The sequence below is a fragment of the Akebia trifoliata genome, chromosome 11, assembly GCF_017979445.1.
Source record: "Akebia trifoliata isolate Shusen 1 chromosome 11, ASM1797944v1, whole genome shotgun sequence".
Taxonomy (NCBI): Eukaryota; Viridiplantae; Streptophyta; class Magnoliopsida; order Ranunculales; family Lardizabalaceae; genus Akebia; species Akebia trifoliata.
The window spans coordinates 6619180-6637880 of record NC_141385.1 but is presented as its reverse complement, the minus strand read 5'-3'; the positions used below and the strand labels follow the sequence as shown (position 1 = coordinate 6637880).

The 18701-nt window shown below is 34.3% G+C and overlaps 1 protein-coding gene across 1 annotated transcript in view; it reads left to right on the top strand.

Moving 5' to 3' along the window:
* Window positions 1–3297: 3297 nt before the first annotated feature.
* Window positions 3298–18701, top strand: part of GSL04 (glucan synthase-like 4) — a 29811-nt gene continuing 14407 nt past the window's right edge. Inside the window, exons 1-14 of the mRNA XM_086459904.1 lie at window positions 3298–3756; window positions 4316–4416; window positions 5362–5471; window positions 6058–6223; window positions 6386–6505; window positions 7131–7223; window positions 7299–7390; window positions 7508–7634; window positions 12381–12518; window positions 12595–12671; window positions 12800–12914; window positions 15715–15840; window positions 15945–16062; window positions 18129–18457. Coding sequence (XP_086316030.1) covers window positions 3546–3756; window positions 4316–4416; window positions 5362–5471; window positions 6058–6223; window positions 6386–6505; window positions 7131–7223; window positions 7299–7390; window positions 7508–7634; window positions 12381–12518; window positions 12595–12671; window positions 12800–12914; window positions 15715–15840; window positions 15945–16062; window positions 18129–18457 — 1923 coding nt within the window. The 5' untranslated portion in view covers window positions 3298–3545. The remainder of the gene's footprint in view (window positions 3757–4315; window positions 4417–5361; window positions 5472–6057; window positions 6224–6385; window positions 6506–7130; window positions 7224–7298; window positions 7391–7507; window positions 7635–12380; window positions 12519–12594; window positions 12672–12799; window positions 12915–15714; window positions 15841–15944; window positions 16063–18128; window positions 18458–18701) is intronic.

The following is an 18701-nucleotide window of genomic DNA, read 5'->3' as shown; positions in this document are numbered from 1 at the left end:
TTTCTAATTTTATTATATTTTCCCTTTAACCCATTTTATTATTTTTATTTTTTACCCTTTTACCCCCTTAATCCCAAAGTGGTATGACGAAGTCTAGTTTAAATAAAAAAAAATTAAAATGCCCTTAATATTTATTATGTAAAAGACAAGTATTTATTATGTAAATAACTAATATATCCTTGTCTTTTTCACTAAAAAAATAGACATGGATAATATTGGAAAGTGAATGTGATAGAACGTGTTAATATCCCTATGAAGTCTTACATAAAAGAATGTCATTTCTTACCATAAAATTGACATCCCATAGGCACTTGATCAATATGGGTTGCAATGACTGGGCATGTTCTAATTGGAGTAAGTTTTTGGCAAAATGGGCTATAATTCTAGGTATAAACTAAATGATTTTGGGCCCAACAGGCTAGTCCTAGTTCCAATTTTGTAATCCCTAACAGATGGGTTGGACGGAATATCAAGACCCTACTTTAGATAAAGGTCCATGATGAGAGCAATAAGTCCAAATTGGTGGATCTTGGCCCAAAGAAATTGGTTGCTGTAGGTAAAAATAATTACCTCACCCCCAAACTTGAATCTCAATGTAGATCTCCATCTTGATCTTTATAAAAAGTCTCAAATCTGGAAAGATTTCCTAGATCAAATTAGTAAAAATTAAGAATGTTTGAGTTAGAAAATGAATCAAAGATCCTTTACCATGTGATGATCCTTTTATTTATAGGCTCAAAGAGTTTATTTCTTTGATAACTTTCTTATTTCAAATCTTATGGATATCTTGTGTCGTATTTGGATTATAACACTACTATTGTTGAAATCGTGTCAATTTAGGATTCTTTCTAATTATGATTACTTACTAATTTGATTTGAAAATATCTTTTATTGAGAATCTTATTACTTTTTGAGGATCTTTTATTTAGGGTACACATGTGTCTTTTCTATTCTTTGAGTGATTTTCCCTTCAATCGAGTACTTTACTACGGTCACATGTCACTTTAGCTGAGTCCCTACTATACGTATGAAAGTTTGACACGTTTGCTGGTTCTCCTTGCTCACCACATGTTTGAATCGTCTCAATTTATTCACACATTAGTGTCCACGAGGTGTTTCTTATGTATCCATGTCATCCAAAATAATTATCTACTCACAGTTGGAGCCGGGTTTAGGCCTCAAGAGGTTGATCTGGTTTTGGTTTGTACCATTTTTGTTGGATAATAATATATGTGTAGAAATTCTTCTTTTCGTAGGATTGAAGAAATCTAAAGTGGGGGATTCAAGCTTTGCTTTTAAACGTTTGTCACTATTCTATTTAAGTAATTAAATATTAATCATATGGGCAATTTTATATTAATCATATATGTAATAATTATAGGCTGGTGTTAGCTTTTTAACTATAAAGCTAACGTCCCCATGCGCGCACTAACACGTAAAGCATATCTACGTGCCGGAAATATTTACAGCAACTTTCAACATTTGTTTCCTAAATGAGAAAAAAGGTGATGAGAGTTGTGCTTGATGTTCAACGTTGGAGACTTTTGCTTTACTTAGTGCCTTGGTTTTACTTGGTTGAGGAAGTTGGTAGACGAAAGAAAAGTTTTACTTTTTAACTTATATCCTTCATTATCTAAGCATATTTAACATGCCTCCCTCCATTTATTAAAGAATTAAGTTGCTTGGGAATGTTTTCTTATAGGCAAAGTATGGAGACAGACTAACAAATAAGGCAGAGATGGGAGAATTATATTACTTGGGATTCTCAACAAAGGAATCCCTAAGAAACATGTGTTTTTCTTTAATCTCAGTCGTACAGCTGACATTGTCCAGTTCATTAGACATTGTTTCATATTATAATAATCCTTTCTTATAATAATATATTATACAACTTAAAGTTTGACTGAGAAGTGGATGCACACTTGGAAGTCTAGAACATAGGGATATTTACGAAAAAGTAATAAACTTTTGAGGAATTTACAATTCTAATTCACTGTTCACTTTAATTACTGAACGTGAACAGTAATAAATTTGCAGGTTTAAAGTGACTAACTATAAACTTGCGAATTTATTACTGCTAACATTTTGATATTTAAAATGAATAGTAAGTTAAAATCGTAAATTTATCAAAGTCAGCTCATAGAATGGTAATTTACCCTAGAACATATATAGTGGAGATTCCCTCTGCATTAACCACAAACAAGTACGGATGTCATTATGAACAGTTGTAATTTAGATTTCAATGTGTCAATATCATATACAATGATTGTGATTATTTACAAATTTTGAATTTGGTGCGGAAAAAGTTGGATCTCAAAATAAGGTAATGGATTTTAGTAAGGTTATATATGACATGTATCACCCTAAGATTGGTGAAGAATTTTCGACAATGCTAAGTCTTTGACTTGAGACCGAGCCCCTAAAATTTGGTCTTGAGTATTGGAGTTGCGAGGCGCAGTGTTCATGTGTCCAAGAAACATCCCAACTCTCTAGATTAGCCATTACTAACCTTTGTCAAAGCAATTGCGATCTGTGAGTTGTAAGAGCATCAATCACAAATGAAATTAGAGAAATATGATTCAAAAACATTATTACAAATAGATAAAGAAATAATGTAAAATGTATGTTTTTCTTTGTTCATACTATGTTGGGTTTACTTACAAATTGATTTGCGTGTCGGAGAATCTCATACCCCTAGCATATGAGTGAAAGAGAGCTCAGACACCAAAGGTATAAAATCGATAAGACTTGAGTCCGATTTAAACTATACGTATTTAGATCATGTGTTCTTTTATAATGAATTGGACCCAACTCTTACTCGCATCCTACCAACTAAGACCATATCCAAATCATTTTAGGTCGGATCGGATTCAAATCACATGATTCGGGTTGGATTGAATTCTTAATCGTTTGACTTTTTTCCCATCTATTTTGGTAGCCCAATCATTTTATAAGAATCGATGTTGTTGAAAAGCATATTTTGAGAAATCTAAAATATCATTTTCAAATCCTTACATCATCCAGACTGGGATGAATCTTGAGATAGATCCATATCCGACCTAGATTGAATGCGAGTCAAGGGACATTATCCATATTGGTGCCATTTTTTATTCAGATCTACTTCAACAACCAAAACCTACTAAATTCGTTTTTGGATCACTCAGATCTCGGGTCAAGTCCGACCCATTTTATGCACTTCATTTTATCCCATTGATTGAGGTCTTATAAATAAAAGTTGGCGTGGCAATATAATCACTTATTTAACAACCTAAACTACCAGACTTTCAAAAAAAGGTTCTCCTCAGTGTTCGGTCGCCTTTGCATTCCAACATCCTAAAACACAACTCCTAAAGCCCTCTCTTACTCACCTTCCCACTTCATTCCACCAACGATCAGAGAAGATCAAAAAAGCAGATAAAGCAAAAGCAAAAGATCAAACCCACTCTTCTTTCCAATTAACCAAAAAAGATTCAAAAAGACAAAAGAAACATGGAGATTTCTAGTAGAAATACTTGTAAATCCTCCTCTTTGTTACTTTTCAAGCAATGGATGAGATCGAGGTTGTTTCAGATTCCAGCAATGGAAGAGGAGGAATCAGTAGATCTTCAAGAGCAATTGTTAGGTCGAGAACCCTCGGTTCTATTCCGGAGCCATTCGACAGCGAGAAATTGCCCCAAACATTGGTTTCGGAAATTCGTCCAGTTCTTCGTGTCGCGAATCAGATCGAATTTGAGTCACCTCGTGTTGCTTATCTCTGTATGTTACTTAATTTTCATTCCTGTCTGTTAAGTTAGTTTTTTTAGGGTTTGTTTGGTGGAAATAATGTTTAATTCTGGCGCAAAAAATGTTTTTCTAATTACTTTGTTTCGATTTAGAGGTAGTGATGCAACAGGCTCTTGATTCTATTTTTTTTTTTTTTAAATTGTAATTCAGATGCGATGAATGGTAGAATTGAGAGTGTTTCACTGAGTTGTTCTCAACTAGAAGAGTTGGTAGATGGTCATAGAGATTCTTGTAGTGTGAATCCTGAGGAGTATCCTGTGGTGTGCAATCTAAGGGGGACACTGACATTTTTCTTATTATAGATTCAACCAAAATTTGTAATCTCTATTATTTGTAATTTTGAAGAAAGAAACTAGAAATTTTTGTTTGATAAACTTACATTGAACCAAGAGAGTAGTGTGTCTTAATTTCGAAAAATATTTAATAACTATTAGATCTTCTCTTATTTAAAGTTTTAAACAAGATTCTTTGTACATTGGTAAAAGTACTATATAAAATATTCTTAATGCTCTTAAATGGATTTGATGGGCAGGCCGATTTCATGCCTTGGAAATAGCACACACGATGGATCCCAATTCAAATGGACGTGGTGTTCGGCAATTCAAAACCTCTCTTCTTCGGCGACTTGAACTGGTATTTTTTTCTTCCTAGCAAACGAATTGATGGAAGAGAAATTTTAATGTACACTAATTAGCTTAAATGTTAATTGTTAAGCTATGAAATTTGTGTTCTTATTCATGTAATGATATAAATATGTTTGAATTTTAAGGTTAAAATTTAAGCGATATGAAAATACACTAATTTATGTAGTCTATACTTTTTAAGAATTATATTATGACATTTTATTAAACAATGTACGGAAAAAATTTTAGTGAACAATAATGAAATCATTGCTATCTTCTTCTTCTTTTGATTAGTAAAATTTGAATTAGAAGGAAAAAAGGGAAGAATACAAAAGTGGTTGAGAAGACCTACCGAAAGGACGAGAGCCTACAAAAAGCAAAAACGAACCAAACTAATGACTAGTATCCAAGCTATTGCAACACACTAGCTCTCACATAGACAAAAAATCGTCAAAATAGAAACTCAAACTAACAGAACTGCTTGCACCAAAAGAAAATAAGTCCTAAGATGAATATAATAACATCAGAGACCAGGTTCTCCTACCAGTGAAAGACCGGTCCATTTCTCTCCTTCCACAAATTCCAACAGATGGAAAAAGTGTTCACACTCCAAAACATTATTCATGTTTCTTATAATATTCTATAAAACTAACATATTATTGATTATGCCGAAATTATGTTTCTATGTTCTAGTTTTCTATCAATTTTAAATTCTAAATATTCATCCTAATCCAATATTTATTTCCTGTATTGTTGTGCACATAATTTTGATCTATCTCTGTAAAATAATTTAATGCAAATGAATTGGTGTGTTCTGACTTGTTTACTTTTGCTCTCCGAGTTTTCCCATTTATACAAGAGGGATGTACTTTCTTATTTTGCTAGACAGTTGGCAATCCTTCTTCCTTTATTTTATACAATTTTTTTTTTTCATTCATTCCCTCTGTTATTATAGGATGAAGAATCCACTATTTTGAAGAGGGATGTACGTGAGCTAAAACGTCTTTACAATAAGTATGAAGGTTACATTAGCAAACATGGTGGAGGTTGTGACTCAGAAAATAGGTATTAGTTACTTATAAGTAAAGACGATATTAGTTGGTTCTTACTTAGAGAAACTCCAACTGGTCTCTAAATCTTTAAATTTAGAGATAAATACATCCGGACCTAACTCCAACCGATCTCTAAAATAGAGAAAGCCCCTCTAAATCAATGTTCACGTCTCCAAATACATGGATCTGCAGAAATTTTAGAGGGTGTCTCTAAATCACTGATCGTGTTTTTTAAATACTCATCTTATCCTCCTTTTCAAATAGATGTCATTTTAACCCTGTTTTTTCAGAAAACATATTTTAAATACCATTTTTGTCCCTTTCTCTTTTCAACTTTTGTAAGTGAATGAATAGTATTTTAGAGAATTAATATTGTCCTAGAGTACTTTTCAAAAAAAAATATTGTTATAGAGAAGGAACCGGTTGGAGTTCATATTGGTTTGGAGAGCATCTTCTCTAAATTTAGAGAAGATGCCAATTTAGAGCAAAATTTTAGAGACGTGGGTTGGAGTTTCTCTTAAGGATTATTATTCCAAGCATTCCAAATTATCGCATTATTTTTCCTTGGCCAAATGGTCTTCTCTGTGTATTATTTACAGAGGGCAGCTGATAAATGCGCGAGAAATTGCATCTGTTCTGTCGGAAGTATTTAAGACCGTTACATCTGGAGCTGGTCTTGAGGAAAAATCTCAGCTATATGTTCCATATAACATCCTTCCACTTGATCCTGGAGGTGAACAGCAAGCAATCATGCAACTCCCGGAGGTCTGACTATATGTTATATGAGATTTCATTGCTAGTGTTATGGTTCTGATTAGTTTATGGAAAAATTTGAATGACAAGACGTGTTAAATAGCTAAGCCACTTGTTTCTGTAGTTAAAAGACTAGCTTTTTGAATTTTTTTGTTAACTAATATAATGGTACAGATTAAAGCTGCAGTCACAGCTGTTCGCAATACTCGTGGTTTACCGTCGCTTGAAATTGATGAAGAACCTGGGGCTTTCTCGGATTTATTTCATTGGCTGGAGTGTTGGTTTGGATTTCAGGTAATATGTTCTAGTTTTCATTTTCATCTCTTTCCTCTGATTTGTTTTTGTTTTGTAGGCTTAAAATGGGTCTGATACGGTTCGGATATGAGTATATCCATATCCATATCCGAATTTCTTTGTCTGGATCCGTATCTGACTCGGATCCTACTAGATAAACCATATCCGAACCATTTTAATTTCACTTAATCCGGATCCTGTCCAACCCGACCAACTTGTTTGATTTGGGTCGGATAATTCCGGATAGTTCAACATTTTTTCTTCTATACTTGTTTGTTAATGGTTATACTATGATATTTTACCATTATAATCATTTTATTTTATAAAAATTTATGTTATATTAAAGAAGTAGAAAATGATATTTGGAAAAACATAATTTTCAAAACAATATATAATTCGGATTTAGGCGGATAAATAGATGGATCCGTATCCGATTTGGGTCATGGGACATCAAACCATATTCGACCCCTTTTCATTTTATTCCCTATTGTTTTGTAGTTTTTTTTGAAAAGAGGGGGGGGGGGTGCTCATTCTGTTTTCTAACAATACAAGTGATACTGGAGTATAACAAATCGATCATAAATTGAGGAATGCTAAGATAAAACATCTCTACATGTTTCTTCAGGAAGGAAATGTAGCCAACCAGCGGGAACATCTGATCCTACTGCTTGCTAACATCCATATTCGGCAGACTCATGATCCGACATCCATGTCAAAGGTTTTACCATTAGATATATTATCTTTTGGTTTAAGCTTGTTTAATTCTTTAATCCAAGTTTTTCTTTGATATCAGCTAGGAGAAAGAGCTGTGGATGAATTGATGAAAAAGTTGTTTAGAAATTATAAACATTGGTGCAAATTCGTGGGGAGAAAAAGCAACATTTGGTAAGATTCTCTGAGACATGTTTTCTACATATATTTCAAATCTCTCGGTCTCTCTCTCCTGCCTTCTTTTTTATTTTTTGCAGTCCTTAGCACTTATTTTTAATACTTTATCCACAGGTTACCATCTGTGAAGGTGGAAGAGCAACAGTATAAAATTCTATATGCAGGCCTTTATCTTCTTATATGGGGGGAGGCTTCAAATTTGCGGTTTATGCCAGAATGCCTTTGTTATATTTTTCATCATGTAAGATGCAATTCATTTATGTTATCTTCCATCCCTGATCTTCTTTGACTCAAGTTTTTTATGTTGTAATTTTGTCCTAGCCCTTTTGGTTATGCCTTCTCTGACAAAATGTTGATAACAAGGTTCTTTCCCATCTTTCTTGTTATTTTATACAGTCTAGGTCTCATGAAACTTCATATGGGGGTCATACTCTCTTATTTCATAGGAGGCTTTAGTCTCAATTCACAAAAAAACTTCACTGAAAACAGAACTAATTTGTTGTCAGTCAATTCTATACACTTTCTTTTGTGTGTTCCTTAACGCAGTGGTTTTTGTGTTATAAACTGGGAAATTCTCTTCCGTATGCCTTTTCTGTATGAGCATCTTAAGATGTTATCTAACGAGCCAAACAGAATACTTCCATACTTACTACCTATAAATCTTCTCCACAACTACTTATCCGACCTCTCCACCCAATATTGCAAATCCATTTTCCCAGAATGGTCATGTTCATCTCTTTGATGCGTTTAAAGCCCATGCCTCCTTGCTTTTTGGGAAATCAAATCTTTTGTTCAACTAATGTGAAACTTTCTAGATTTCTCCCTATCATCCCACAAAAATCTCTAACCTTCCTTTCCAAATGCTTGGCCATGCTCATAGAATAGAGTAAGAGATATGAAGTGAGTGGACAAACTCAAATGTATTTTGGTATGCGTGGTTTTCCCCAGTTAGACAAATACATTTTCTTCCAAATAGGCAGCCTCCTTTTGATCCTTACAATAACCAGATCTGATATCACCTTTATACAATTTGGTGTGCCTAAAGAAAGACCAAGACAAGATAGAAGCAACTTCCCAACTTGGCATCCCAAACACTCCGCACAATCTTCCAAGTTGCCCCCCCACTTGGCTTTTAGCCAATTAATCGGAAGACCAAAAGAAGTTGTACATCATCTTCAATCAAATTTCAACTGAACAAGCTGCTTGCGAGAAGCATCCAAGAACAAAATCGTATCATTTGTTATTGAAGACGAAAGAAAAATAGACTCGATTCACTGACTCTGAAGCCTGATAAGAAACCTCCATCTTTCTGAAAGCTTCTCAATACCTGTATAAAATGTAAGGTAGTTATTGGATATCTTGTCTCAAACCCATAGAGTGTTTGAAAAATCCTACAGGAGTGCCGTTGACCATCACAGAGTAATACATGTTGTTATCCACTTCAATCTGGCACTAAACTATACTTGACATATATTTCAATAAGCATGAATTTTGACTATAGGATTTTTCCATATTGACCTTACAAGTGATCCCCTAATCGTTGCTCTTATACATTCGTCTTCCTGAAAGTGGCTACACCAAGTATGGGCTTTATTTTTGTATATTATATATGTTTAATAGTTTAAGTCACCTAGGACACAATATTTCATTAAAATCCTATGAGAGCATAAAAGAAGATCCTTTCCCTCACAAGCCGGCCCCCCTAAAGACTTTTTTGTTTTGGGATAAATGTGGCAGATTTTATAGAAAAAATGAAAAAGAGAAACAAAAACATCCTGTTGGTTGAGAAAAAACACCAAAGTCTGAGGAAAAAAGAAAACATAAAATGAACAAATAATTGAAAATCCTAGGCAGAGCTAACAACCAAATCGTTTTCGAAAACAAGATATTCGAAAATAACACCCTTGCAATCCTTGAACTTCCTGGATCAATGAAGATTCAGTGCTTTGATGTTAACCTGCATGTGATGGGGGTCTTCTTCTGTGCATTCAAGCACCCTGCAATTTTTTTCTTTCCAGATGTCCAAACAGATAGCAACAGAGAGCATTCTTGAAAAGATACAACCTCCCAAAGAAAAAGTTGTAACATGCTAGCTGCCATACCTCCATTACAGATTAGGGTAAGAAGCAGGCAACATTGAATTGATAAGGGATGAAAATCCAACTACTATGAACTATGATGGGACAATAAAGAATAGTAGAATTTATAGATTCCTTATTGATCTTATAGAGGAAACATAAATCCAAAACACAAAGGTTCCTTGCTTTAAGATGATCAATTGTTAGATTTTATCAAGAGATGCAGACACTAGAAACAAAGCTATCTTAGAAGAAACCTTAGTTCCCCGAACGAAAAAATAATGATAGCTACTACCACCGCCAAACCTCAAAGCCTTATAGAAGGAGAACACATAGATGATCCCAAATCAAGGTTCTCCTCTTTGAAATGAAAATTTTAACAAGACTACTTGAGAGTCTTGAGAGAAGGTTAGAAATGATGCCTGGCTCCCAATCGTTGATTCTTCTTCTAAAACCGAAGTCTCAGAATAGATCTGTCATTCCAACATAGACTAAATTGGATCGTGTTGGGATTAAGTGATGGTGCTATAGAAGGATTGGTGCAATTGTGTCTTCTTAGCCAGAGATCGGATGTTTTGCAAATTATTGTTGTTTGCGATTTTGTGGGGTTTGGGAAAGAGAGAAACAAGAGGGTCTTTGATGAAAAAGAGGACGAGATTCAAGTCATCATTTTAAATGTTACAGATCTTAAGTGGGCAATGTTACGGAGGGATCTTTTTAAAGAGTTTGTCTTTATATGGGATCTTGTTGGAGGGGAGGCCAGGAACTTCTGTTTTCTTTTGTCTATTTCCTTGTAGGAACAAGGTTCATCATTTTTTCATTGCCAAATGCTCAACCGATACATTCCTATATTTTAAACATTGCTGAAACATTCTTGGAATGAATGTTTCGGTTCGTCTTGGAATGTCCTGTTGGAATAACCTGAGACAAATCAAGGAAATCTCTTTTTTCTGCATTTCCTTTCTAGATTCTTGAAAAGCTTAATAAATACCCTGAAATGGTCTCAGTCAAACATTGTGGAACAATCCAACCATTCCTGAAACATTGAGGGTGAGAGTTAGATTTTCAAGAGTCCAACTCTCTAAAGTTCAACTTCCTGAAGTTCACATTGAGAGTTAATTAGAACTTCAATGTTTGGTGGATGGTGAGAGTTAATTACTAATAGACTATTCAACTCTTCTCAGATATAGAAATTTTTTAAGAAACCCTAAAAATTTCAAGACAAAAAATGAAGAAATTAGAGAACTACAAAGAAGATCAATCACTGTTAATGGGTTTGCCAAACCATCAAACATAGAAAACGAAGTTGCCAAACCTAACAATGAATTTTGTGCTTTCTCAAAATGGTTGAGGATCTGAGCTTCGTAATCGTAGAGTTGGGCGGCATCCAAGACTCTGATTTGGAGCTTTTGATGTTGATTAGGTCATTGTTTTGGATTGAAGGTGGAACTTTGATGTGGAGATCAGAAAATGGAGTGGGATTGAAGAAGGGTTTGAAGGGAGAATTGATTTGGTTCTTGAAGGTTGTAGAGATGAAAACAATCAGTAGAGGATCTTGTGAAGGTAGTAGAGATGAAAACATATATCTACAACCATAACTGTGGGAAAATGATGATTAATGTGTCATTTAGGTCCAAATGCTTTTAAGTCTTATGATGTGATGCAAGTAAATTTTTCATTAAGGGGTTATTGTGGTCAACTCTTGGAAGCTGCTAGAACAATAGTATTAAACCATATGCATATTGCAAGCTGAAACCAATAGTTTATGGAACCACTAACTTCAATTTAAATATAGGTTAAAACAAGGACAGATGAGCTAGTCCTGCAACACTGTGCTCATCTCGGTTTGGTCCATTGGATTCTTTGCACTATTTTGCGTGAAGATTGAAGTGCTGCATGCAGAAGTGGTTGGATGGTAAATTAGTCAATGGAAGAATAGAAACTAGATGTTATTGAATCAAGGTTGAAAATTCTTGTTTGAGTTGATGCCAACTATGGCGAGTGTTCTAAATTTCATGAAGGCATCAACAAATTCCATCAACCAAGTTGGTGAACAAATTCCTATAAAACTGATGCCACAGCCACAGTAGTAGGAGTATGAAATATTAGTGGCTGTATTTGTCAACGGTAAGATTTTAGATGTCTTTTCGATGCAATATTTCGGTCTAGAAAAAATTGAAACGGTCTCAACCGAAATATTCTTGAAACATTCAATGATTCAAAGTCAAAGTTTCACTCTGGTCTCAGTCTCAACCAAAACCGAAATGTTCCGCCAAAACATTCCGAAATGGAGAGATACTTTGACCCATGGTAAATTGATACAAAGACTTAATTTCATTTTTTCAATAGCAATTACTATCCAGCAAAACAAAATAACATAAATCAAACCTAGTTATTTCACTCGAGCAAATACTAATAATCATTCAAATTGCAATGTGTTTGTACTTTCTACTGCATTTTAATTTGTGTAATTGTCTCTCATACAACTTATTGTATTATTAATGTATCTGTGTCTATTGATGTTAATCAACGAGAAAAAAGTGTGGTGTATTTGCATAAATGATTGTAAGATTCAATATATGGCCTAAACCATGTTTTTTTTTTCTAACTATATTTCTTACTAAAATACTAATTTGATGAATGTCTGAAAAAATTCTGAATATTTCGTTCCGTCTTGGTGAACTGCATTTTTTTACTTGATTGAAACATTTCCTTCAGACAAAATTTGAATCTTGATAAGGAATATTAAAGTATGAATAGTTCTTGAACAATAATATTATCAGCCAATACCTTTTTGATCCATGCTTGAATGTATTTCTCAATATGAGGTTTTTTATATTGAAATCAAACTCTTTCAATGTATTTGAACATGAACGTATTCTTTCTGAAATCATATATGCATCTTTCAGATGGCTTATGAATTGTATGGTGTGTTGTCTGGTGCTGTTACCCCAACCACTGGGGAAAAGGTCAGACCAGTATATGGTGGAGGGTCTGAGTCATTTCTCAACAATGTAGTTACCCCAATATACAGAGTTATATATGAGGTACTTTATCACTATATTTCATCCAATTGTACTAACTCTTCCATTTAGATCCTAAGTTTCTTGTCAAATCCTGAAGGAAGCTGAGAAAAATAGAAACGGAACTGCTGATCATTCTAAATGGAGGAACTATGATGATTTGAATGAGTATTTCTGGTTAGCCTTATCTCTCCAATTATTTTTATTTTATTTTTCTATTACTTGTTTCTATTGGAAAGTTGTGATGCTAGTTCATTTGCTCGCAAGTTTGGGTTTGGATGGTGATTTCTATTTCACTCTTACAGGTCTCCTAATTGTTTCCAGCTGGGTTGGCCCTTTCGTCTTGACCATGACTTCTTCTGCATACGGTCTCCCTATGATTGCCATGTTACAAATAATAAGGTTTTACGTAAGAAATTGGTACGTATATGAAAATTTTCTTTTCCAAATGAAGCATTTTTATCTCTTTTTGTGAAGGGAGTCCTTAATTAGGACAAAGAAGTTCAAAGATAAAGAGAAAGGTCGAAAAAAAAAAAAAATAGTGTCTGATTTTGAGGGTATGGCATAGGATGCTATAGTGTAACTGTGGAAATCAGGGTTGATGATTTGCTTCAACAACATAGTTGGAGAATGCTTTTCAAGATGAGAAGTTTACCTAATATTGGTTTGTATCTTAGATGGACTTATTATAAGTGTGAAGGTGGAGTTTTGATCCCAGGTCTATGTTATTACAACACACAGACTATACCACCTCACCGTGGGGGACATGCTTATCCCCTTCATATTGTTTTCAGGTTCTCAAGTCATGCACCAGACATTGTCATTAGCTGGCACCTTAAACAATGTAAGACTGCTTTGATCACATGGCACATCCTAGAGTAACCTCCTCATGGATTTACTTGTCCAGTTGGGCTACAACACAAACATCAATACGATGTAGTGAACAACTGATACAATCTTTTTTGTTAGAGAACGTCATATTGTGGTATGTGAAGGGTATTTATAATTACAGGTTGAATTATATTAGAATAGAAAATCTATAAAATATAGGTGAATATGTGAGAAAGGGTATGCACTTTCTCTCTCTACAGTTTTCTATTCTCCTCTCTTCTGTTCTATTCTCTTCCCTTCCCTTCTCTTCTCTTTTCTTTCTCTTTTCCTCCTTTTCTTCTCCTAACATCAAGCACTAGGATTAATATGGTGTCAGAGTAGTACGGTTGCTAGCGTTTCATCTTCTTTCCTTCTTTATCATTTCTTCTTCTTCTTCTCTCTCCCTTTTTTTTTTTTTTTTTTTGATTCCTTGGGTAGCTGGGCCTCTTAGAGCACCCGACTAATCCCATGGGGACACATGTCACCCCTTCCACATGTACTAGGTGTACTGGGATAAATCCCATGGGGTGGCCACCAAGGTTTTTTTTTAAATCAGTTGCATAGAAAAAAACTGTTTGCTGGACGGATTGTGACTTAAAAAAGTTAGATTTCTTCTAGTAGTTTGTTATGAACCACTATGATGGTATATGGTTGTGGTGTTGATGAGGGTTTAGCTTTCTAATTCACCAAATAGAAAGAAAGTTATCATGGACTGGTTTGTATGACGAATTCAGGCTGAAGGTCAACCTATATGGATGTCTTCATATCAAAGATAGATGGGTTGCGACGTTTATGGTTGGGAGACCAATGTTTAGTGATTATCGAAGTAGAGCAACAGCTTATATTTCCTTTCCCAAGGTTGGAGATTAAATATGGGCAGAGTTTTAAGCCTTTCTATCATATCCAGGTGGATTTTTATGGCTTGCGATCAAATCTAAGTGGATTTTATGACTTGAAATTAAATTTGGATTGAAGATTACAGCCTTGAAATCAGATCTGTCAATGTTGATATTACTGTCAAGGGTAGATAAGCCTAAGTCCAAGTCTTCTAATTCTTCTAAATGGATTTTAGAAGATGCCTAAATCAAGACTTGGTTGTGGAATTTTATGGAGTAAATATGAACTGGCAATCTCGTGTTACTTGATACAATTAACAAATCTGGGAACATGTAAGAAAGATGTATTTTGGTTCCAACAATATTACTAGAATATACCACCTATCTCAACAGTATTAATCTCCAATAGGGTGATAAAAGCCTAAAAGATTATTAATAGGAAATGATGAGTGTTTGTCAGGAACTAAATCTTATCAGCCCATTACCATAGATAGGTTATGAAGAGCTAGCGGGACAACTATAATGTTTCTAGCTTTTTGTCTGGATTTAAGTTTAAGTATGAGCCTGTTTGTGCTCAAATTTTAACTATCGTAGAGCTTCCATCAGTGGCTGATGTATTCTCCAGACTAAATGAGCCTCTATGCCAGATTTTGATTTCTCTACTACTATTGATCATCCAGCTTTGAGTCGTGCTGGAGTGACTTTAAAATTTATATTGATTTGCACAGCCACGTCAGCAAATTGTGAATCGATGTGAATTTTAAAGTCACTCCAGTATTATTCTTCAGCTTTAGCAGTGATTGGTGGTGTAGGCCATGGTGGTGGTTGAAGATTTGGTGGAAGTATTGAGTTAGGGAAGGCTGAGGATGCAGCCGTGGATCCCGAACCTACCTAACTGTTTCCATGAGGAAGATACTGTAGGTTTATGTTAGGATCTCCACGGAAAACTTTTGGATTTAGCTAATCATGTTATGGACTCGGATGGTGGTGTCTCATCTTTTTCGTCCACCTCATCAGTGCATCCTTGTATAGAAGATATAATGTCTGTTTTCATGGAAGAGTATTCCAGACTCATTGCCAAGACCTGTATTGGGATGAAAGTGCCAACTTATTAGCTAACTAGTTAATATGCATGGAGTGTTATTCCCACATCCTAGGTTCAAACCCCCTCGAACACACCTTCAACTTGCTAGCCACTAATCCTTTACCTATATATTAAAAAAAGATCTGTATTGGGATTTTATGATGAGTTTTGATATTATTTCATATTTCTTTTAACTCGTAGAATAAAATATGTGGATCTTACGATCCAATTTTTTTGAATTTTCAATTCAAATTGAACCCTACTCATGATTTTATTATCTTATTCTATTCTGACAACAATGGGTGGGCGTAGCATATCATGACATGCATTCCTCAATGAATTTTAAGGACCTTGTGCTCAAACTTGATGACACTGCATATGTTCTATTTTATTTTTTAATTTTTTCTTTTCTTTTAATGATAATTTTCAGGTTATGGTTGATGAAGACCGCGAACAAAAATGGTTGGGGAAGACCAATTTTGTAGAGATCCGTTCGTTTTGGCAACTTTTTAGAAGCTTTGACAGGATGTGGACTTTTTTTATTTTAACTCTTCAGGTATAATTGCAATGGCATGAAAAAGTTTTGAAGTTATTGCTTGTTTCTTGTAGTGGATTTATTGACTGCTTTTTTTTTTTTTTAAACTTACTTTTGGTTCTTAGGCGTTGATAATCATGGCGTGGCATGATTTGGGATCACCATTTCAATTTTTTGACGCAATGGTATTTGAGGACATTTTGAGCATCTTCATAACTTCAGCAGTTCTTAAACTCATACGAGGTATTTCTGCTAGTATTTTTCATTGGTTACTTAGCCACATGCTTTTTTATTTAGGTTGTGATTTTTATGTGAAGACACTAAATTCTATTGTGATATTTTCATTGTTTCAATTAGTTATTGTTTTGAAATGTTTAACTTTAAGAGGGAAACATGCTGTAAACTTGTTACGATTTCATTTGATGCTACTTTTCTTGTTTCATTCCTTTGGGGAATCTAAATTGCCTTTTTTGTTTGGTTTGGTTCTCTAGATAAAATTCTCACCATTGATCATTTAATTAGTCATAGGAGGATCATTTTCTATTTTTGTTTTGTCTATTAAAGACCTACTCACAAAGTTTAAAATCTTGTCTCGGTGCAATCTTTTTTTGGAAGAAATATCAATGTAAATATTCCTTGACATTGCAAAACATTATGATACAATCTGAAACATTCAATGTTTAGTTCCAGACCGGCTGAAATTGGAATGTTTCATCGAAACATTCTGAAACGGAAAGAAACTCTGAAGTTTGAACCATGCGTGCTCATTTATTATGTTGTTGCTAGGGTAGTGTGGGTCGTATTCTTTAGCTTGTTTCGTGTTAGTTAGCCTTTGTCTTTTCTTAGAACTGGATCTCTTTCAAAGCTGGTCTACTTTGGTGTTTCCTTCCAATGAGCAATTACTTTGAAAATTGTTACCATTTGCAGTATGCTAGGTTTGATAGAGCATAGTATAAGAGTGTTCAAAGGGAAGTAGGAAGACAGTTAGTCTGGTCTTGAATATTAAAACATTCCTATATCTTTAGTTTAAGATATTAATTTTTTCAAGACTTCCGATTTGAATGAGATTGTATGGCAAGTGGAGATGATTAGATAGTTTTTTGCTTCCTTGTCTTTGTCTTTGTTTGTTTGTTTTTATTTATTTATTTATTTTTGCTTATTGAGGTAGGTCTCCTTAACCTCATTAATTTTTGAGATATTGAGGTTTTAGTTATCATTGTTTGTTGAAGTATCACCTAAGGTTTGTTCGTGGCGCTCATTACCATATAATGTAAGATAATCAAGGAATATGGAGATTAGAACAAATCAATAAGTTTTTAGTTCCAAAAGTATCTAGGATCATGGCTGAAAGTTTAGTAGTGTCTTGTAAACTCTTGGCCAAGATGTCTCCACCGAGACTTGAATGAAACAGTAAATGTTTCAGAATTGTCTCAAATGGCCTCAAATTCACGTTCGAGATAGTTTCTGTTTTATATTGATCAAGAGAATGCCTCGAGACAATGTTTCAAACCTTGGTCTGAATCTGATAATTTGTTAACTCAAGATCTTTTTCTATTATGAGATTGTTGAAGGGCTTACATTAGAAGTAATTGAGGTCATTTTGTTTGTTCTAATCCAAGGTCTGTGGTGACTGCTGATGTATAACATCAAGGAGGAGAAGACAGGAAAATAGAGGAAGTAATACTTCCAATGAAAATATCTTGGTAGAATTTGCTGGCTTTTCTCCACTTTTCTCTTAAATTATATATAATTTTTTTAAAAAAAGGCCTCAATAAGTCATGTACATAGTGTTTCAGGAATAACCTATGAACCTTTTGATTAAGCCTGTCTTGATGTAGAGTAAATCATAGACAAAACAAACACCTGGCAACACACAGGAGGAATCAACAAGAAAATAAAGCCCATAAATGAGTAATTCTCCTTGTACATATTATAGAAAGAAAAAAGTTGTCAATCTAGCCTGGGAAATATTTTTTGCTTACCCTTTCTTCTAATGAGAAAGAACAAAAGTAATGTCTAGTCTATGGTTCTTTTTCTTTTTAATTCTATTTTGCTACGTGGCAAGTGGATACATTCCCAGATTCCCTAATCTCATACCAAATTTGCTAAAAACCCACAAACTTTCAGATTTCTACATAGAAGCCTTTTCTGTTTTTTGAAGCACATTCTTACATTTTCTCCTATTGTTTATGTTATTGCACGTTATGTTATTTATCATAGTGTATACATTTAGTAAGTTTATCACAAAGTTCTTGATGTTTTGAAAACTACTTGAAAAATAATCTAAACTGAAGAAAAAACAACTGCAGCAATTCTTGACATTGCCTTTACTTGGAAAGCGCGGCGAACAATGGACTTCTATCAAATCCTGAGATATGTGTTGAAGCCTGTCATTGCTGCAATATGGACTATCATTCTTCCAGTTTGTTATGCCAATTCTAGAAGAAACTCAACTTGTTCTGCCAAGAAATATGGGTCTTGGGTTGGAGAATGGTGTCTCTCTTCTTATATGGTTGCAGTGGGTATTTATTTGGTGTCTAATGCGATCGGGATGGTGTTGTTTCTCGTTCCTGTTGTTAGCAGATATATTGAAACCTCTAATTGGCGGGTTTGCTCTATTTTTTCTTGGTGGGCACAGGTAAGACTACCTGTTAGATAATTATCGAATGGAATACTTGTTTCTAGAAAGTAAAATCCTTTAAACGTGACATTAATACTAGAAATAAGCGTATCAGTTTTTGTTGGCAAAGAGTTAAAGAAAATATTTGGGACTAAAAAAATTGCATGTTTAACTACAGATTTTTCTTTTTCATCTATTCATGGAAAATGAGGCTTTTAATGTACTGAGAACATACCTCAAAGAATATTCATAATAGGAGCTT